The sequence below is a fragment of the Acomys minous genome, assembly GCF_964271855.1.
Source record: "Acomys minous genome assembly, chromosome: 16".
Lineage (NCBI taxonomy): Eukaryota > Metazoa > Chordata > Mammalia > Rodentia > Muridae > Acomys > Acomys minous.
Window position 1 is genome coordinate 73,417,661 of NC_140498.1, and position 22,070 is coordinate 73,439,730.

General features: G+C 51.0%; 1 protein-coding gene across 1 annotated transcript; it reads right to left on the reverse strand.

Annotated features, from left to right (window-relative positions):
- Nucleotides 1-17,214: 17,214 nt before the first annotated feature.
- HSPB1 (heat shock protein family B (small) member 1) lies at nucleotides 17,215-18,904 on the reverse strand. Its single transcript, XM_084764677.1, has 3 exons — nucleotides 18,372-18,904; nucleotides 17,665-17,728; nucleotides 17,215-17,531 (listed from the first exon to the last, which is right to left on the reverse strand). Exons 1-3 carry the CDS (start codon nucleotides 18,745-18,747, stop codon nucleotides 17,342-17,344), a joined length of 630 nt encoding a protein of 209 aa, XP_084620803.1. The 5' UTR covers nucleotides 18,748-18,904; the 3' UTR covers nucleotides 17,215-17,341.
- Nucleotides 18,905-22,070: the final 3,166 nt, after the last annotated feature.

A 22,070-nucleotide genomic window follows, 5' to 3' on the forward strand; every position in this document is an offset into this window, starting at 1 on the left:
TTGGGGTGATGGGGGGGCGGACACCACCAAGGCCTGGCATGGTGGCGACGCCTTTAATCCCAGCTCTTGGGAGGCAGGCTGATTGCTGGTGAGTTTGAGGCCAGCCTGGTCTACAAAGTGAGTCTCGAAAAAACCAAAAAGCCAACCAAGCGGGGTGCAATGGCGCACATCTTTAATCCCAGCACTCCAGAGGCAGGTGGATCTCTGTGAGTTTGAGGCCAGTCTGGTCTACAAAGTTAGTCCAGGACAGCCAGGGCTACACAGAGAAACCCTGTCTCAAAACACACACACCCTCCAACCAATCCCACCCCCCACTCCAACAAAACCAAACTGCTTTAAGGATGTGTAAGACAGACAGATGGGGTTTATGTAGCCCAGGCTGGGCTCAAACTCCTAATTCCCCTGCCTCCACCTCCCAAATTCTGAGTTTTCAGGTGTTGGTCATCACACTCAGCCCAACAGCTGAAGATTTTGCTTTGTCGCCTTTTGTTCTGGTCTTAAGCAGCAGGGCCTGTGGCCTATGTTGTCCAAGCCCTAACGGCCTCTCCGGGTATTGACAGCACCCGGAATCTAGCCTCTGACTTCCTCCGCTCGATGCTTGCTTGGCCTGGTGAGGTAGGCCTGCTGGCCTGCAGTTGTCCTGCTCCCAAAGACAAGGTAGGAGAAACCAGCTCTCCACACTCACGGGGACCTCTGAGCAGGAAAACATCTGAGAGACTCCTGCTCTCGAATGAGTCTGCGTCACTGGAATCTGATCACCTTGCTCTTACAGCCTTTTTTTTTTTTTGCCACCGTGAGGAACCTGACTGGATCGACTTAGACATCAAAACCCATCTTTAGTCTCGCCTCATATATAGTAGGATTTGGGGGAGGGGATCTTATGGTTGTCCTAGGTTTTTAGGGGTTGGTGGTTCTGAGGGTAGAGCCAATGTGCTTCCCAACTCTCTTAAGAACCATTTTACTGGCCGGGCGGTGGTGGCGCACACCTTTAATGCCAGCGCTTGGGAGGCAGAGGCAGGTGGATCTCTGTGAGTTCGAGGCCAGCCTGGACTACAGAGCAAGTTCCAGGACAGCCAGACCTGTTACACAGAGAAACCCCGTGTTGAAAAGGAAAAAGGAAAAAAGAAAAAAAACAAAAAACAAACCACTCTACTGCTGGGCGGTAGTGGCACACGCCTTTAATCCCTGCACTAGCAGGCAGAGGCAGGCAGATCTCTGAGTTCAAAACCAGCCTGGTCTACAGAGTGAAATCCAGGACAGCTAGAGCTACACAGAGAAAAGCCCTGTCCCCAAAAAAAAAAAAAAATTGTTTTGTTTTGTTTTGTTTGGTCTACAGTTGAAGACTGCCTGTCTTCCAGCAACGCTGGCTACTGGAAATACTGTCCCCTTCTTCTCTCCCCCTCCTCCCTGCTCCCCATCTTCCCCCCAAGTACTGAGTCCTCAGTCTGGAAAGAATAGGGGGCGGGGCTAATGGAAGAGTGAAAACCTGGCCTGACACCAGAACGCTATAGAGCCAAGACCGATTGGGCACCTAACAGCTGGGTACACCCACATAAAGGAGCCAGCCGGTTCTAGCCGACTATGAGCAGTTTAGGGCAGTCCTTGAATATTTAGCCATCCAGGTTCCCACCCTGTCGTATCCTTCTGCTGGCTCAGAATTTAGAGGAGCCGTGTTCATGGATGTAAGTGATACATTGACTTTAAAAAAAGAAAAGAAAGCCAGGTGCATCAGCACTCGGGAGGCAGAGGCTGGTGGGTCTCTAAATTCACGGCCACCCTGGTCCAGCCGAGGCTATGCAGAGAAATCGTGTCTGGAAAACCAAACAAAAAGACAAGGTCTCATGCTGCCCTGGAACTCACAATGCCACCCCAATACCTCCACCTTTGCCTCCCAAACGCTGGGATTAAAGGCACGTGACAAAGACTAGTGGTCCTGAACGAAATGACCGAATGAAGCTCAGAATGAAGTAACAGACCGTGGGATGTAGCTCAGTTGGCAGCGTCCTGCACTCCAACCTCCGGTTGTGGTGGGGTACACCTGAAATCCCAGCACTCGGGGAGGCTAGGGACCATCAAGTTCAAGGCTGAGGGCTGGGGCCATGTGGCTCGCTGCTCGCTACGCTTTCATCAGGACCCAGGTCCCACTTGGCAAGCCAGGCGACCTGTGCTCCACAGTATCAACTGCTGCTTGCTGGTTTCCAGCCCATCTGAGGAAATTCAAATCCCAGGCTCAGGAAAAGACCCTGTTTCAGGGAGAGGTAGAAAGATGGAGGCTACCCCAACACCCTCTTCTGGCCTCTGCGTATGCCTGTGTACATGCAACCACACAAAAAGCCTTTCTTAAAATTGCAAGGTTATGTTCGAGATAAGCCAGTCTCACAAAGAAACTGAAAAGGGGCAAGGGACTGGGATGCTGAGAGAAGAGGTACAAAAACTAATGAGGACCTGGAGTTCAAGGCCAGCTTCCTTAAAATTGAGGCTAGCCTGGGCTGCATGAAACCTAGTCTCAAAAAACCAACAAAAAAGGAAAGACCCACCATCCCCTTAGGAGTGCTGCTCGCTCTCGGCCCCCGCCCCCGGAAGGCTAAGGAAGCGACAGCGCTAACTGGCCTGTCCCTGAACTATTACCTGATTGCAAAATGTTATGAGCATGAACGCAAGACCTTGCAGTTGGGGGTGCGGGCATTCAGTAAGGAGTCTTGCTGGCCCAAGTCTGGGGATCTGTTCCCTATAACGCTCAGGGACTCTAGTACCGTCGTCCTCTGCCTCCCCCTGGCGGGCACTGCCGGTTCTGCAGCAGTCCCGGTTAGTGAGGGTATCTGCTTCCAGGAGTCTCCCCCCGACCCCACGCCCCGCTTACTCCCAGACCCTGATGGCAGTGGCGACCTTGAACATAGCCTATCTGAGATCTCCATTCCTGAATTGTGCTGCCTGAGCTTGCCAACAGGAAAGCCAGGCATCCTAGAGGGACCACTCCCGTACCTCTGGCATTGCGCGCTGCCCAGGTGCCCGGATGTGAGCTGGGCGGGGTCGCTGCTCAGCCCCACCCCACCCCGCCCCGCCAGGGAGAGCTCCTTGTAGCCTGCGCGTGCCAAGAGCCAATCACAGGCCAGCATCTCGCCTTCGTGCCAATGGCCAGCCTGTTGCTGGGTGGGACTCACATCCCTGCATTGGAATCGCCCTGCTAAGTAGGCCTCTGAGCTAATGCGGAGCGTATCTCTGCTTCCGAATCCTAGTCTCCCCTCGCCTTTGCAGTCCTTACCGAATAATCTGCTCTGGTATTTATTTTAGGGCATAAAAATCTCCGCAGGGGTTGTCCCTGGAAGAAGGTGACCTTGGGAGGATGGGCATGAGGCTCCAGGTGGTCCTTGCCGTCAAGGTTGCTATAGGAACAGTGACCCTGCTCTCTGTCCTCGAAAAGCTTGCCGCTGTTCGCTGTTCTTCATCTCTGGGTTACCTTCCAGAAACCATCGCAAGATGTCTACGTTGTTCTTGTGTCCTTAACTGGGGAACCAGGGCTCAGCATCTTTGCACCCCAGTCCACACACTCCTGGGGAAGGCCCGAAGGTGGACGGTGACTATGTCCAGTTTCATCCCCTCACTCACTGGCCCTTTGGCCAAACACTAAGATGGACGTGGGCCGCACAGTTGGGAGTCCTGAAGACCTAGAAACCAGTCCCTTCTCTCTTTAATATTCAAGCCCCACCCCCACCCCCTGCCCCAAGTTAGGCCAGTTAGGAATCAGCTTGCAACGAGGTCAAAAGAGGAAAAGAGTGAAGGTTCCTCCCGGGTCATCTCCTAACCTAGAATTAGGGAGATGAGGCTAGGTGTGGTGGCGCAGGCCTTTTATCCCAGCACTAGGGAAGCAGAGGGAGGTGGATCTCTGTGAGTTCGAGGCCAGCCTGGTCTACAGAGTGAGCTCCAGGACAGCCTGGGCTGCACAGAGAAACCCTGTCTCAAAAAATAAGACAAAACAAAACAACTAGCAAGCTGTGCTGTGGCACAGCTCAAGTTTGTAATCCCAGCTTCAGCAGTGGAATTGGTATATGGGGGTGTGGAGACAGGAGGATGTCATGTTTAAGTTCATCCTGGACAACTTAATGAGATCATATCTCAAAACGGGTAGGGAAAGGGGGGATTATATTAGATTAGTAGTAAATAGACCTCTTGAATCACACAGTGAGGGGCTGGGGTGTGGCTCAGTGGTAGAGCCCCTGCCTAGAATCCCCCAGTGAGGGGCTGGAGTGTGGCTCAGTGGTAGAGCACCTGCCTAGAATCACCCAGTGAGGAGCTGGAGGTGTGGCTTAGTGGTAGAGCACCTGCCTAGAATCCCCCAGTGAGGGGCTGGGGTGTGGCTCAGTGGTAGAGCACCTGCCTAGAATCCCCCAGTGAGGGGCTGGGGTGTGGCTCAGTGGTAGAGCACCTGCCTAGAATCCCCCAGTGAGGGGCTGGGGTGTGGCTCAGTGGTAGAGCACCTGCCTAGAATCCCCCAGTGAGGGGCTGGGGTGTGGCTCAGTGGTAGAGCCCCTGCCTAGAATCCCCCAGTGAGGAGCTGGAGGTGTGGCTCAGTGGTAGAGTGCTTACCTAGCATGACTGAGGCTCAGGGATCCGTTCCCAATGCCACTGAACAGAATGCCTAGTACTAATGGGCTTTCTCCTGTCATTCCAGGAAGTGGCTCAGTTGCAGTGCACACACTAACCTGCTCAAAGGCCTGGGTTCAATCTCCAGCACCACACACATGAAGAGCTTTTGAGTGTGGTGGTATATGGTCGTGTACACTTCTCTCTTCTTCTTATTTATTTATTTATTTATTTATTTATTTATTTATGGCTGTCCTAGATTTGCTTTGTAGACCAAGCCGGCCTCAAACTCACAGTGATCCACTTGCCTCTGTCCCAAGTGCTGGGATTAAAGGTGTGAGCCACCACACCCACCTGGTTTGGTCATTTATACTTCTAATCTGAACATTTAGAAGGCTGAGCCAGGAGAATCAGGGCTTCAAGGCCAGCCTGCAACAGAAAGAGTCATCCCAGTGGGTAGAGTGCTGCCTAGCATTCACAAAACCTTTGGTTCCATCCCTATCACCACATAAACCTGGCTTACCACATACCTTTAATGATGAGCAGGGAGATCAGGAATACAAGATCATTCTCTCCCCGGTGGCAAAGGCAGGCAGATCTCTGTGAGTTCGAGGCCAGCCTTGCCTACAAAGAGAGTCCAAGACAGCCAGGGCTACACAGAGAGAGAAAGCCTGTCTCAAAAAGGGAGGAAAGCCGGGCGTGGTGGCGCACGCCTTTAATCCCAGCACTCGGGAGGCAGAGGCAGGTGGATCGCTGTGAGTTCGAGGCCAGCCTGGTCTACAAAGTGAGTCCAGGACAGCCAAGGCTAATACAGAGAGACACTGTCTCGAAAAACCAAAAAAAAAAAAAAAAAAAAAAAAAGAAAGAAAGAAAGGGGCAGCAGCAGCAGGAGCTGGGTGTGGTAATGAATGCCTTTAATTTCAGCACTTGGGAGGCAGAAGCAGGTGGATCTTTGAGTTTGAGGCCAGCCTGGTCTACAGAGTGAGTTCCAGGACAGTCAGGACTATAGAGAAAGACCCTGGGGGAAAAAAAAAAAAGACCCTGTCTCAAACAAACAAACAAAAGAGGGGAGGGGCTGATGGGAGTTGGATGGCTCAGTAGTTAAGAGCTTGTATTGGTCTACAAAGCGAGTCCAGGACAGCCAAGATAATATAGAGAAACCTTGTCTCGAAAAACAAAAAGCAAGCAAACAAACAAACAAACAAACAAAAAGAGCTTGTATTGCTCCAGTGAAGTTCAGTTCCCAGTACTCGCCTCTGGTGGCTCACAACTACGTGTAACTTCAGTGCCCTCTTTTGGTCACTGCAGGCACCTGCATTCATGCGCATATGCCTACACCCATAGATATAATTTAAAATAATTTTTAAAGATTTATTTATTTATTTACTGTATATACACTGTTGTGTCTTCATGTACACCTGCACACTGGAAATGAGCACCAGATCTCATTGTAGATGGTTGTGAGCCACCATGTGGTTGCTGGGAATTGAGCCCAGGACCTCCGGAAGAGCAGTCAGTGCTCCTAACCACTCAGCCATCTCTCAAGCCCCTCCCCCCTTTTTAAAGGAGCTGAGTGGTGATATGGGCCTTTAATTCCAGCACCTGGGAGGCAGAGGCATTGCCATCTCTGAGTTCTGAGTTAAAGGCCAGGCCAGTCTACAGAATGAGTTCCAGGATAGCAAAGGCTACACAGAAGAACCCTTTCTCAAAAAACCGAACGGGGGTGGGTGGGCTGGACAGATGGCTCAGAGGTTAAGAACACTGGTTGCTCTTCCAAAGGTCCTGAGTTCAACTCCCAGCAACCACATGGTGGCTCACAACCATCTATAATGAAACCTAGTGCCCTTTTCTGGCTTGCTGTCTCACATGCAGGCAGAACACTATATAAATAATGAATAAATAATTCTTAAAAACAAAACAAAACAAAACAAAAACAAAGCGTGGTGGTGCACGCCTTTAATCCCAGCACTAGGGAGGCAGAGGCAGGTGGATTGCTGTGAGTTCGAGGGCCAGCCTGGTCTACAAAGTGAGTCCATGACAGCCAAGGCTACATAGAGAAATTCTGTCTCAAAAATAAATAAATAAATAAATAATAAAAATAGAAAACAAAAACCAAACAAACAAAGGGGAAAAATAAAGTAAAGGTTTTATTTGGCTTTCACTTCCATATTGCTGTTCATCAGCGAAGGAAGTCAGGACAGGAAGTTAAGCAGGGCAGGAACCTGGAGACAGGAGCTGCCACAGAGGCCAAGGAGGGGTGCTGCTTACGTGCTTGCTCCTCATGGCTTGCTCAGCCTGCTTTCTGACTGAACCCAAGACCGCCAGCCCAGAGATGAAAGCAATCAGCTCCCATCAGTCAATAATTAAGAAAACGCCTTACATCCAGATCTCATGGATGCATTTACTCAACTGAGGTTCCCTCAGATGACTCAAGTTTGTGTGCTAAGGTGATGTACAGATTTCACATAGTGGAAGGAGAAAGGGAAGTTGTCCTCTGACCCCCATACTCACAGTGCGGCATAAGCACAGCCTCCATGCACACAAATAAATGCGAAGAAGAGTGCACAAAAGAAAACAGGACTTGAGAGATGGTTCAGCTGTTAAGACTGTGTACTGGCTGGGCACAGTGGTGCGTGTCTTTAGTCCCAGCACTCAGGAGGCAGAGGCAGGAGGATCTCTGAGTTCGAGGCCAGCCTGGTCTACAAAGTGAGCCTAGGATGGCCAAGGCTATACAGAGAAATCATGTCTCAAAAAGCCAAAAAAAAAAAAAAGTAAAAGAAAAAGAAAAAGAAAAAAAGAGTGTGTACTGTGTGCCAGACAGTGGTGGCAAATGATCTCTGAGTTCAAGGTCAGCCTGGTCAACAAAGTGAGTCCAGGAACAGGCAAGGCTACATAAAGAAACCTTGTCTCGAAAAAAAAAAAAAAAAAAAAAGCAAAGAAGGGTACTGCTCTTACAGAGACCTGAGTTCAGTTCCCAGCATCCATGTTGGATGGCTTACAGTCATCTGTAACTCCAGCTGCCGGGAATACAATGTCTCTAGTCTCTTCCGGTACTTGTACTCACATGCAAATACCCCCCCACACACAATTAAAAACGAATAAATAAAAATTTAAAACCTACCCAAAAAGAGGCCAGGTCTCTTTGCTCTGAGCGCAGGCAGTTTTGTCTTGAATGGCCGCAAGCACATGAGTGGTCCTCTGCTGCCCCTTAGTGGCCTAGGGTTGCTAATGGATGATTGACAGCCAGCAGGTCCGGCTCTGAAGAGCAATAGACACAGTCATCAGCAATTCCTGTCCGGAAAGTGCACTAGATGCAGATGCGGCTGCTAGACCTGCAGTAACAGAATGGGCTGGCAGCCAAGAGGCCGGACGTAGTCAGTCACACGGCAGGGACATCTCAGTAGCTTCGAGGGACCTTGGAGACTAAGCATAGGAGCAGAGAAGGTGAGCCCAGGGCGCTCTCTCTCTCTCTCTCTCTCTCTCTCTCTCTCTCTCTCTCCTTCTCCCTCTCCCCTCTCCTTTCCTTCTTCTCTCCCCCCCTCTCTCTTTCTCTCCTCCACCCCCAACCCACTCTTTTTTTGCTCCCATGCCTATATGCCTATATGTGGAGGCCAGAGGCCAGAGGCCAGTGTCGGTGTGCAGAAATGTTCTATTTTATCAATAAAGACTCAGGAGCCAGATGCTGGGGTGAAGCCCTGCTAGCTCAGAGAGGCAGAGAAAGCAGCCAGCTGACCTTCCTACTCAGCTCATGTCCCAATGGGGAAGGCACAAAAGGCTCACTAGCTCAGCTGGCAGCCCAGGAGGAAAAGGCAGAAAAAACTCAAGGCCAAAGACTTGCTAACTCAAAGCCCAAAAATCCCCCAAAGCCAAAGGCTGAGGCGCCGAAAAGCTCAGAAACTAAAGAGCTAAAAGCTAAAAGCCCGAAAGCTTGTTCTAGTACACATTGTCTTAAATACTCAACTCAAAGTCCCTCCTACTCTTTAGTTCCTGTAGTTGGTTTCTTGCTCCACCTCTTGACCTAAGCTAACTTTATTAAATCCGTGTACAGAAAGCTCTTGGATTGCCGGGCTTGTGGCATGGATTGTGGCACATGCTTTTAATCCCAGCACTCAGGAGGCAGAACGCAGGCGGATGGCTGTGAGTTCCAGGCCAGCCTGGTTTACAAAGTGAGTCCAGGACAGCCAAGGCTACACAGAGAAACCCTGTCTCGAAAAACCAAAATAATAATAATAATAATAATAATAATAATAATAATAATAATAATAATAATGTGTGTTAGGGCTCAACCACACCAAACAAAAGACAGGTTTTTACAGTTCACAATCTCAGGGATCACAGTGGGATCAAATATCCTGCAACACTTTCGTGATGCCCTTTTTGAGTTCTTTGCTTCACCCTGCCCCATCAAGAGCATGGACTTGGCCAGCAGGTCGGTGCTGGGCCCAGAGGAGATAGATGCCAGCTCGGAGGGCAGACGTTACCACTGGGAGAGGCATAGAAAAGTACAGGACCACAGATCAGCCAGGGACCGAGGATGACCTGGGTGCCCTGTGGATCCCTGGGAGACCCAGAGCCAGAGACGTCCGAGCTACAGTCACAGGAACATGAAGCCACAGGGATGCTAGGGCTGCCACCCTCGGCCGGGGACCCGAGGGTACTGCATTAGTTACTCCTGTGTCGCTGTGAGAAAAACGTGAAGAAAATAATTTAAGGAAGAAAGGATGATTTAAATTCATGGTTTCTGAAAGTTGTGGCCCGCCCTAGGCAGGAAGGCGTGCTTGTGGGGGGGGTTGGGGGGGGGAGTGGTAGTTGCTCTTCACGTGACGCCAGACCAAGGAGAAGAGAGTGTAGGGACAGAGCTAAGAAGGGGTTGTAACCTTCAAAGGCCTGCCTGGAAGGGACGTAGGTCCACCAGTTAGGTTCTCCTTCTTAAGGTCTCCAAGATCTTCAAAACAGCTTCCCAACAAGCCTGTGACCCCAGCATTCAAGGGGTAGAGATGGAAATATCTGGACTCATAGTCCATCCTCTGCAGCGCACTGAATTTAGAGCCACCATGTGGTTGCTGGGAATTGGACTCAGGACCTCTGGAAGAGCAGCCAGTGCTTTTTATATTTTTATTTATTTATTTATTTATTTATTTAGAGACAGGGTTTCTCTGTAGCCTTGGCTGGGCTGGACTCACTTTGTAGACCAGGCTGGCCTCGAACTCACAGCGATCAACCTGCCTCTGCCTCCCGAGTGCTGGGATTAAAGGCGTGTGCCACTGCACTGGCCACCTGTTCTATGAAACTTAAAAAAAAAAAAAAAAAAAAAAAGCAGGTCTAACTACCCAGAAGTCTTCCTCTCAGTTAGATTTGTAATATGAATGAAGCTTGTGTTTCTTTTAAGTTCGAAAATAACTTTATTTGTCCTAGGAAGTCGCCAGAGTCCTCTCAGAACTGGAACTGCCTCTTGGTGCCAGCAACCTTGGTGACCTTGAGCACACTGAAGGGAACAGTCTTGCTCAGGGGACTGCACTCCCCCACAGTGACAAGGTCACCAATCTGTACATCCCTGAAGCATGTGCTTGTGGCGCTCCTCACATCGATTGTGCTTTGGCCATAGTGGAGACAGTCTGAGTGGATGACAAGGCTCCTCTGCATCTTCATCTTGGTCACTTCAGCAGGCCAGGATCTGACCTCAGACGGAGAGGTCACCAGTGAAGGGGCACTTCCTGTCTGTGTAGGTGCCCTCGATGGTCTCCTTGGGCTTCTTGGGGCCTGAATTGATATTTTCCTTGCAGGTTTCTCTCAGCAGAACCTGTTTTTGTTGTGGTGGTGGTTGTTGTTTTCTGAGACAGGGCTTCCCAGTGTAGCCCTGGCTGTCCTGGACTCACTTTGTACACCAGGCTGGCCTTGAACTCACAGCGATCCACTTGCCCCGTCTCCCGCCACCCCTCCCCCCCCCCCCCGCCCCCCTGACGCTCGGCCCCAGAATCCAGTTCTTAATTTTGGAAGATTGCGGGTTGCTTTGGGGAAAGCACACTCAGTCTAAATGTCCGCCATCTTTCCGGCAGCCTGAGAGAAAAGGGAGGAAATGTTCCTAACGCAGTGTTGGACCCAAGATCTGGCAAAGTGGCAAGGTGTCGGAATTCCCACAGCATCAAGGTCATCCTGTAAGAGCCTCAAAGCCCCACCCCCAGCCTCGGGAAGGACAGGGGAACAGCACGTAATCACCCCTCCCCCATCCAAGCTAAGCCTCCGTCTCTGCTGTAGCACGTTTTCCCGGTGCCTTGTGGGAGCTGAAAGGACCAGAATGGAAGCTGCCGACCAAAGAGTGTATTGTAAGATGCTCTGTATGTGAGACCAGCTCTTCTTCTGCATTTGAAAAACCTAAGCTGAGCCATGTAAAAATATCTTAAAGAATATATCTAATTAGCCGGGCGTGGTGGCGCACGCCTTTAATCCCGGCACTCAGGAAGGCGGAGCAGGAGGATCTCTGTGAGTTCGAAGCCAGGCTAGGCTATAGAGCTAGTAGTTTCAGGATAGCCAAGGCTACACAGAGAAACCCTGTCTTTAAAATAAAACAAACAAAAACCCAAACAAACAAACAACAACAAAAGGGAAAGAAAAGAAAAAGAAAAACCAAACCAAACTAAACCAAATCAACAAAACACACACACACACACACACACACACACACACGGGAGGGGGGAGGGAAGCTGGAGAGATGTTTAAGAGTGCTTGTTGCAGCCAGGCAGATGGTTTTATGGCACATATCTTTAATCCCAGCTCTTGAGAGACAGAGGCCAGCAGCTCTCTGAGTTTGAGGCCAGCCTGGTCTACAGGATATCCTGGTTCCAGGACAGCCAGGGCAACACAGAGAAACCTTGTCATGAAAAAGAAAAAAAAAAAGAAAAGAAAAAAAAAAGAAAGGTGCTTGTTACTCTTCTAGAGGACCTGGGTGAGAGACTCCCTAAACAGACCACCCCAAGTGCCGAGTCCAAATGCAATCATGAAGGAGAGATAAACCTGTTTTTTAGGATTCCAAGTGTGGGATCGGAACGGTCTCGTGAGAGAACAGGTGAGGTTAATTCACTAGAAGAGCAACCACCTCGTGCAGGAGCTTAATTGTTGCCAGCTGAAAAGATCCCATGGTCAGACTCTGGGAGGAGATCTATAAATGAGCCCAGAGCTGGAGGCGGGGCTTTTTGGAGACTTGAGATAGTTTCTGCTATTCATCGCTGCACTTCAAGATTCTCCTAGAGAGACCTGCTTGAGGGAAGGCTTCGGGGCTCCGGCTCCTGCTGAGGTTCTGGGTTCTGGTTACCCCAGGTTCCAGTAGAAGAAATCCTGAGGCTCATGCCCAGAGAATCATTCCTCGGAACGGATATCCTTAAGGTTTTGTTATTGTGTCCATTAATCCTCATTTCCTATTGTTTTGGTTAGTCGGGTTATAAGTGACGTATGCTCGGCCACCAAGTTGTTAATAAAATACATTGTTTAAGAAAATTGAGCCCACACAATCACAAGGCTGGAGCCCGGGCCACACCTCCTATGCACTGACACAGCAGATGCAGGGAAATGGCCCCAAGTCTCAATTGAGAGAGGTTTTTTTTAATAGGTTTTAGATAAAGAAATGGGTTTTGCAGTGTATGATTGAGTGACATTTGGGCAGAAAAGCTGCAAACAGGAAGTCACAAGCCTTGGTATTTCGTGGTTGGGTAATAGATGTAGGGGCAAGTTGACCTATAGAAAAGATTGGTTGAAGCAGACATGAGGGCATTAGAAACTTTGGCCTGGCTTCTCCTAATTGGCTGCTGCTATGTGCCAGACCACCTGCTGCTCAGCTTGACCAGCAGAGAGTATATTTGGACTTTCCCAGGGTGATCAGATTGTGCTGCTAGGGGATTTTTTCTGTTTAGACTGCTTTGTGGCTGGGTATGGTGGCATAAGCCTTTAATCCCAGCACTCGGGAGGCAGAGGCAGGTGGATCGCTGTGAGTTCGAGGCCAGCTTGGTCTACGAAGTAAATTCAGGACAGCCAAAGCTACCCTGTCTGGAAAAACAACAACAAATACTGATAATACTAATAATACTAATACCAATACTAATAAATAAGTAAATAAAATAGACTACTTTGTGGTTTTGTCCTGGAATCTGGGTTTAGCCCTTGGCCAGGTTTAACACAAAATGGAGTTTCTTTTTCAAAATGGGGTTTGTCTGGTCCTTACAGCACGAGGCATGCACGTGGTGACAGACATACATGCAGGCTTAGTTAAGTATCTGTGACACCTAGACACACAAAATAAACATATACATATAATTATATATTTATATCTGTATATATCTGCACTCTGCCTTTCAAACTGTGGAGCCTGTTCCTCTTGCGTTCCCCTGGCTTTGAACCTGTGCCGATCTGTCTTCCTATCTCTGTACTCACCCTCCAGCAAGTCTGTCACTTCTTGGAGACTTTCTGTACCCGGTTGTTTCTCTCTGTGTACCCCGTTGTTAGGTGGGAGTGACTGTACCTCTCAGCAGAGTTAATCTGAGGAGACAGTCCAGGGGCACCTCAGGGCAGCCTTGCTATGGCCACCTCTGATGCAGTCACCCCCTCTGCAAGCCAGGACATCCTTAGTGCCAGCCACAAGACAGCTGGGCCACAGATCCAGGCTGGGACCCAGCCGATCTGGTTCTCCAGCCTCTGCCAAGGGCATGTGGAGTCAACAACCGTCAAAGAGATGTCTTACACAAAGCCTAGGATCTCGAAATGGGCCTGAACGGAACAGCCCTGGCCAGTGAGTGAAAGTGTAGGAAGGTAGGGCAGAGCCCTGACTGACGGGCTCAGACTGGTACTCCCAGCTGGACCAGGATGATTCTGCCGGGACCTGCCCTGGCTTCATGCCTGCTCCAGGTGTTCTGGTCCAGGGGCTGCCCCCGGGGGAGGTGCTAACATTGTCAAGAAGCTGAGAGAGTGGGGGAGTTGGTGGTGGCAGGGGACAGGGTGTGTCAGATGGGTTCCTGTGGGAAGCTGCTCCTCCCAGGACCCTGGGAAAGCAGGGTATGTGTCTTGCTGGCTACAAGCCTGGGGCCCTGGGACCTTATAAGTAAAACTGTTGAGCTCCTTGGATTTGGATTAAGGCTTTTCCCTCTTCCATTTGTGTGTATTCATGTGCATACATGTGTGTGTGTATGTATGCATGGGTATGTGTGTGTGTGGGTACATGTGTGGATGCATAGGTGTGAGCGCACACGGGCGTGTGTGTGTGTGTGTGTGTGTGTGTGTGTGTGTGTGTGTGCACGCGTGCTAGTACGCACGCATGTGTGTGTGCTGCACATTTGAGGGCGCTTGAACATGTTGGTGTGGATGCATGCAGTTGGGTGCATATGTGGAGGCTTGGGGTTGAAGCTGGGACTCCTCAGCTCCTCTTGCACTGTACTCATTGAAGCACAGCTTAATCAAACCAGAGCTCTGGGTGTGGCAGGTCTCCCTGCCCTTCACCTTCCCAGGCTGGGATTACAGGTGAGCTTAGGCATCCGTGTGGATTCCAGAGAGCTGAACTGTGGTCCTCATGTTTGCCGGGCAGGCGTTTAACCACTCAGCCAATCCTCACTGGCCGTCATTTTCCCCAAGAGCCTCACTACGTTCCGCAGGCTATCCTGAACTCAGGGTCTTCCTGCCTTGGCCTTCCGGGCAGTGGGATTCCAGGCATGCACCACCACACACTGCTCGTGCCTTTTCTTTTTGAGACAGAGTCTTCTGCCCCCCCCCCCCACAGAGAGTTATTTATTTATTATGTATACAGTGCTTTATCTGCATGTATGTCTGCAGGCCAGAAGAGGGCATCAGACCCCAGGATAGATGGTTGTGAACCACATTGTGGTTGCTGGGAATTGAACTCAGGACCTCTGGAATAGCAGACAGTGCTCTTAACCACTGAGCCATCTCTCCAGCCTGAGACAGAGTCTTGTAAAGCTCAAGATGAACTCAAACACATTTTGTGGCAGAGGCTGGCCTTGAACTCTTGAACCTCCTACCTGGGATGGTAGTGCTGATATTACAGACACGCACTATTATACCCACCTTATAAGTGGCCCTGAGGACGGAACCGGGGTTCCACGAATGCTTGGCAGACACATTCTCAACCAACCCGGCCTACATATTAGAGCCAATTTGGCTTTTTTCTTCTTCTTATTTTTTTGTTCATTTACTTTGTGTGCTCCTGCATGTGTATGGACAACCAGGGTGAGCGTGCCATGGTGGGCATGCAAAGGTCAGAGGTCAGTTTTTGGGAGTGTTTGGGATTGAGGGGATCGAGGTATGGCAGCAAGTGCCTTTACCTGCTAAACCATCGTGCAGCTGTGGTTGGGCTTTTTTGAGACAGGTCTCAGGCTAGACTGGAGTATTAAACATCCTTCTGCTTCTGACTCCTGAGTACTAGGATTATAGACCTGTACAGCCACACTTGAATGAATCCCTGGAATTCTTTTCTCTTTTCTTTCTTTCTTTTTCTTTTCTTTTTTTTTTTTTCCAAGACAGGGTTTCTCTGTATAGCCTTGGCCGTCCTGGACCCGCTTTGTAGACCAGGCTGGCCTCCAACTCACAACGATCCACCTGCCTCTGCCTCCCGAGTGCTGGGATTATAGGCGTGTGCCACTACACCTGGCTCTTTCTTTCTTTCTTTCTTTCTTCTTATTTTATTTATTTATTTATTTTACAAATTCCATGTATATGGGATGTGTGTACATGAGTGTGGGAGTGCCTTCGGAGGCCAGAGGCATACATTTCCCTGGAGTTGGAGATTCTGAGCCACCTGATATGGATGCTGAGAAATCAACTCAGATCCTCTGAAAGAGCAGTCTGTGCTCCTAACCACTGAGCCACCCCACCAGTCCCAATTCCTCAGATGCTGTGGCATTGGACTCCAAAGCCCCATAGGGCCCCGCAGATCCCTCCCTGGGCCTCCTAGAGGATAATGGATGGATAGGACAAAGCAAGCAAGGGTGGAGCTATAGCTTGTGTAACTGTTCTAAGCGAGGCTAGTCAAGGCAAGCTCCCCAGAGCAGGCGGAGGCCAGGATCACTGTCAGTCTTGACCGAGACGTCAACCAGGATCCTCATCATCTGCCCAGAGCTGAGAGCCCAGGTCCCATTCTGTAGGTGTCTGCGGGGGTGGGGTGGGGGTGGGGGGTGGGGGGTGGGCGATGAGGATGTAGGGTTGACTAGGCCCACACCTCAGGAAGCTGCCTGGAATTGCCACACCTCCTGTACCTTCTCTCTGATCCTCCTCCACACTTGGCCACTGGAGGTTTTCTTTCTTTCTTTCTTTCTTTCTTTTTTCAGTTTCTCAAGACAGAGCATCTCTGTGTAGCCTTGGCTGTCCTGGACTGGCCTTGTAGACCAGGCTGGTCTCGAACTCACATTAATCCGCCTGCCTCTACCTCCCTAAGTGTTGGGATTACAGGCGTGCGCCACAAGGGCCTGGCTTGAGATTGTTGCTTTTAATAGTATTTGTTTATTTGTTCATTTTATTGTTGTTGTACTGACAGAGTCTCAAAACAGGCTGGTTTTGAACTTGCTCTCTAGCCAAGGCTGACTTTGAACCCCTGATCTTCCTGCCTATGCCTCCTAAGTGCTGAGATGTCAGGTGTGAGCTAGTGTGTATACTGAGGCTTTCCAGCACCAGATGCACAAAGTGAGGGCATGACCGCCGCAAGGTACCACTGAGGGAAGTTTGGTTTTTTGTTTTTGTTTTTTTTGTAAATGGAGGAGTGTACAGCCAAAAGCACCTGGAAGAGTCTAGAGGAAAGAGAGAAAGTACTAGATTGAACAAAGCAAGCAGATTGGGCCTGGCTGTTGGGGGGTGGGGGTGGGGTAAGAGAGGAAAACAGAGGGTGTGGGCAAAGGAGGCCCTGAGGGGAAAAGAGAGGATTAAAATGTACAGAGCTGAAATAGTAGGGTTATAAGGGACTGAGAAGGTGAGGTGAAAAGAGCCAAAAGTACTTGCAATACCGAGGAGGAACTTGCACTTTGATATGCTAATAGGGACCACAGCCTCTGAGGAAATTGCTTTTTTAACAGAAGGGAAGAAGGCCAGAATATGGGCGTGAGCTTCCTTCAGATCTGACAAGTAGGTCCGGCCGGCTCTTTCTCATTTTACTTTTAAGAGAGTTGCCATGCGTCCCAGGCTGGCCTCAAACAGACTGGGGAGCCAAGGATAACCTCGAACTCCTGCCTCATCCTCCACTTCTGTGCTGGCCTTAGGGGTGTGCGCCACCATTTACAGTTTATTCGATGCGTTTCTTCAGTGCGTCGTGCATGCTATACAACGACTCTACTTTTATTTTTTTGAGACAGTGTATACGTGGCCCCGGGCCACTCCGGGAACCCATTCAGTAGCTCAGGCTGGCAGCAAATTCGCCATGCTCCTGCATCCGCTTCTGGGCGCTGGAATCACTGGCATGCACCATCATGGCCAGCCTGGAAAATTTTAATCTCCAGGTTACCAGCCCCACCCCCATCCTTCCTAGGTTAACGTGAGGCTGGACCCAGGAAGAGGCTGAGCCCGAAGGGGGCATTTAGCAAGACACCAAAGGATGCTCGGATTTAGAGCCTTCATTCCTAGCCCACTATAAACACTGGGGTCTGAGACGGGTGGCAAGCAGTAGCTTCCAAGTTTTATTTGAGAAAAACAGAAAGTACATGTATCAAAAGAGCATACATATTGACAGAGAGGGGTGGCCAGTGATGGCTACTGGGGATGGGCAGCGAGCTGAGGGCTTCTACTTGGCACCAGACTGTTCCGACTTCCCAGCTTCAGAGCCTCCAATTTGGGCGCGAGCTTCGAAAGTGACCGGAATGGTAATCTCCGCTGATTGCGTAGCAGCTTTGGGCAGTGGAGCCTCCACGGTAAGTGTGCCCTCAGGGGACAGGGAAGAGGACACCAGGGTGGGGTCCACACCAGGAGGCAGCCTGGACACGGCAGAGAAACAGGACAAGGGTTACAGATCCCTCCTGACCCCGGGGGCCCTCTGCCCTCCTCCCTGGGCCTGCTTCCCACCCCACCCCCCACCCCCACGCCTTCAAGCAAGAAGCTCGAACTCACGTGTATTTCCGGGTGAAGCACCGAGAGATGTAGCCATGTTCGTCCTGCCGTTCTTCGTGCTTGCCTGTGGGCGGGGACAGAAGGAGGTCAGAGGCAGCCCTCTGTTGTCCTAGCAGGGCCCACCGTCTGCTAAGGAGTGGCTGGGGCTCCAAGGAAGCACCCAGATGAGACTGTGGTAGCCTCCCTGACAATGTGGAATCGTAAAACTTTCCAGAAAGTTCGCTTCGGGGATCTGGGATGAGAAGGGTTGCGGGCGCTGGGCTAGGTTCTGACCTAGGCTGGACCCCAGCGCAGGCGCACTCAAAGCAGGGCGCAGGCCCCAGGCCCCCTCCGCCGCTGCATCTAGGGACCCTGGCTGGAGTCCAGTCACTTGCTTATTTGGGAATGAGGTCTTCCAGAAGGCGCGTTGAGACTTTTTTTTTTTTTCGTTCTGTTTCTGTGCTGCGGGTGGAACCCAGGGCCTCCTGCAGGGCAGGCAAAGGCTCTACCCCAAGCTACAACCCCAGCTGTTGGTCCTTATCGGAGATGGCAGGGCTCTTAGGAGCAACCCGCAGCCCGAGTTTCTGAGCACCCTAAACTCATTTCTAACTTTCCAGGCTCGCATCCCTCTTGGTTTCAGCCCTCCATCCACCCTCCACAGCCACCAGCTGGCTCGGCTGGCCAGCTCCGTCCCCTCTGGGGACAAGGCGGGGGCTTGGGGGACTCACCAGTGATCTCCACCACGCCTTCCTTGGTCTTGACGGTGAGCTCCTCGGGAGCGAAGTGGTTGACGTCCAGAGACACGCGCCAACGATCCGCGGTCTGCCGGATCTCCGAGACACCGCTGCTGAGCTGCCGGGTGAGCGCACGGCTGAAGTTGGGCGCGGCCAGGGTCACTGCTGCGGGGCCCTCGGCGGTCGCGGCGGGCAGCGGGCGCAGGTAGCCCGGCCAACCAGTGGCGCTGAACCACTGCGACCACTCATCCGGCAACCGGGGCACTCCGAAGGCTTGGTCGAAGAGGCGGCTGTGGGCCGGGTACCAGTCCCGGAACGGTTCCCAGCTGGGGCTCCGCAGCAGCGAGAAGGGCACACGGCGCTCAGTCATGTTCTTGGCTGTGCTGGTCAGGGCTGAGGATCAAGAAGCGCACTGGGCTGAGGATCCGAGAAGTGCCGAACTGGAGCCCCGGCTGGGCTTTTATGAGTGTCCAGCCGGGTATTTTTAGCAGGCGGTGCTTCAGGTCTCTATTAATGGCAATGACAGTGTAGGGGCCGCCCCTCCTCGCTACATTCCTCCCCCTAAGCTGACAAAAGTGGACGGGCAGGCGGGGCCAGGAAGGTTCTGGCTCCATCTGGAAATTTCTGTAGTTGAAGAAAACAAATGACTGTAGTAATACCGGTAACTGGAGCGGTTCCCACAGCTTGGAACGCTGCGGGCTGAAGGGCGGTGGCCTGGGGCCTGTCCCATCTTTCTGTTGAGAATAAACCAGAAGAGGTTAGGTCTTTTGCATTGTAGCTAGGAAGCATCAGAGCCTGGTCCGAACCAGAGAAAGGCCTCTGTGGATACACACACACATGCTATGGCACCCCTGAGGAGGTCTCAGGACCACCCACTCTTAAGACCAGCTTTCCCCTCTCATGTTCATCCTGAGGAGCAAAGGCTTGGTGGCAGGCACTTCCGTCCATTGAACAGACTTCTGGCCCTGAGACTTTTTTCTTTTTCTTTTTCTTTTCTTTCTTTCTTTTATTTTTTTTTTTCGAGACAGGGTTTCTCTGTGTAGCCTGGGCTGTCCTGGACTCACTTGTAGATCAGTCTGGCCTCGAACTCACAGCGATCCGCCTGCTTCTGCCTCCCTTGAGTGCTGGGATTAAAGGCGTGAGCCACCACACCCGGCTGAGACCTTTTTCTTTTCCTTTCTTATTCCTTTCTCTTTCTTCCTTCCTTCCTTTTTTTGAGACAGGGTTTTCTTTTTTTCAAAATTACTTTTTATTTTTATGTGTATCAGTGTTTTGCCTGTATGTATGTCAGTGTGAGAGTGTCAGATCTTGGAGTGCCATCTGGTGCTGAGATTTGAACCCAGGTCCTATAAGAAGAGCAGTCAGTGCCCATAATGGCCAAGCCATCTCTCCAGCCTAGAGACATTGAACCTGCAGCTTGCAAGCTGACTGGGCAGTGAACCCCTTAGCATCCTCCTGTTTCTGCAGCTGCCCTACCCCTCCAGCCCAGCACTGGATTAGAGGCACAGTCAGCCGCCACACAGCTTTTTTTTTTTTTCCGAGACAGGGTTTCTCTGTGTAGCCTTGGCTGTCCTGGACTCACTTTGTAGACCAGGCTGGCCTCGAACTCACAGCGATCCGCCTGCCTCTGCTTCCCGAGTGCTGGGATTAAAGGTGTGCGCCACCACGCCCGGCTACTTTTCTTTTCTTTTCTTTTTTTTTTTTAAAGACAAGAATTTTCTGTGTGGTCATGGCTGTCCTGGAACTCAGAGAGTAGACTTCAAACTCACAGATAGACCTGCCTCCTCCTCCCTGAGATCTGGGTTTACAGGCGTGTGCCACAGTGCCCTGCATCTAGAAGAGCTAGGATTAAAGACACGAGCCCTCACACCTGGCCACACTCTGCTTTTAAGTGGATGCTGTGTGTTGGGTACAAAAGAAACTCGGGTCAAAAGGCTACATACGGGTGGTGCCTATTAACCGACCAAAGCACGCGGTGGCCTGCGGGCTCCCTCAGCAGCACAAATACCAGTCGTGGCTCTTGTCAGCTCTCCTCACCCTGCTCCCTACCCAAAACTTGTCCGGTTCCTGAGCTGAGCTTCCCTATCCCAGCTTCTTGTTTCCCCCATATTCCCTCTCCCCGTCCCCCTCCTTCTCCCCCTCTCTCCCCCTCCCCCTCTCTCCCCCCTCCATCTCCCCCTCCCTCCCTCTCTCCCTCTCCCTCTCCTTCTCCTTTTCTTGGCCCCATCTTGGTCCTGCCCACCTCTCTCTGTCTCCTTTGCCCCCATTCTCTTTGCTTTTGCTTCTCTCTCTCTCTCTCTCTCTCTCTCTCTCTCTCTCCCTCCCCTCCCTCCCCCCTTCCCCCTCCCCCTCCCTCCCCCTCTCCCCCCCTCTCCCCCTACCCAGGCCCATTCTGCAGCCCATATTCAGTCCACTTTCTCTCTCTGCTCTGGACTCTTCCAGATGCCTTTGGCTGTACTCCACCTCGTATCTATAGTAAAAACCTCCCCCCATACCTCAGAGGGGTCACGTCCTCTGTTTATACACAGTGGATCTAAGCTCAGCTCCCACACTCGCCCAAACCAGCTCTTTATCCACTTCGGCATCTTCCCAGCCCCTCATTTCTGTATTTTATTTACTTATTTATTTTGGTTTTTTGAAACAGGGTTTCTGTGTAGCTCTGGCCGACCTGGAGCTAGTTCTCTAGGCCAGGCTGGGTTCAGACTCACAGGGATCTGCCTCCCAAGTTCCCCCCCCTCCCCCAAGACAGGGTTTCTCTGTGTAGCCTTAGCTGTAGACCAGGCTGGCCTTGAACTCACAGTGATCCGCCTCCCTCTGCCCCCTGAGTGCTGGGATTAAAGGCATGCGTCACTAAGCCCAGCCTCCATTTTTTAAAAAAAAGATTTATTGATTAATATGTATACAGTATTCTGCCTGGATGTACACCTGCAGGCCAGAAGAGGGCATCAGATCTCATTATAGATGGCTGTGAGCCACCATGTGGTTGCTGGGAATTGAACTCAGGACCTCTGGAAGAGCGGTCAGTGCTCTTAACCTCTGAGCCATCTCTCCGGCCCTCCTTTTTTGTTTTTGACAGAGGATCTCGTGAAGCCTAGACTAATCTGGAAGTCTTTATGTAGTCTTTATGTTGTTGTTGTTTGGTTTTTCGAGACAAAGTTTCTCTGTGTAGCCTTGGCTGTTCTGGACTCACTTTGTAGACCAGGCTGGCCTTGAACTCACAGAGATCCTTCTGCTTCTGCTTTCCTGAGTGCTGGGATTACAGATGTGTGCCACCGCACCTGGCTGACCTTAATTCTTGATCCTTCTGTTTGTACCTCTGAAGTGCTGCCACCACACATAGCAGGAACGTGAGATTGAACAGCCTGGTGGGCTCATTGGGAGTGTCAGCTTCTAGATCCCCAAACTGCTCGAGTTCCACTGGTGAGGGAAGGGCTCCGTAAAAGCTGCGTTCTCTGTTCTTTACTCTCTCTCTCTCTGCAGAATACGCATGACGAGGATGCTAATAATGCTGATGTCACTGGGTTGGCATGAGAATCCAGTGACCTCATGCAAGTGAAGATGTAGCCCAGGGCCTGTGAGTCACAATTAATTATTGGTTATTTGTTATCCACCTTGGTTAGACAGTTGGTAGGATTTAGTCATCCCCGGCCCTCAAGAGGTGGACCTGACAAACCAGGCTGGTTTCAAAGTTGT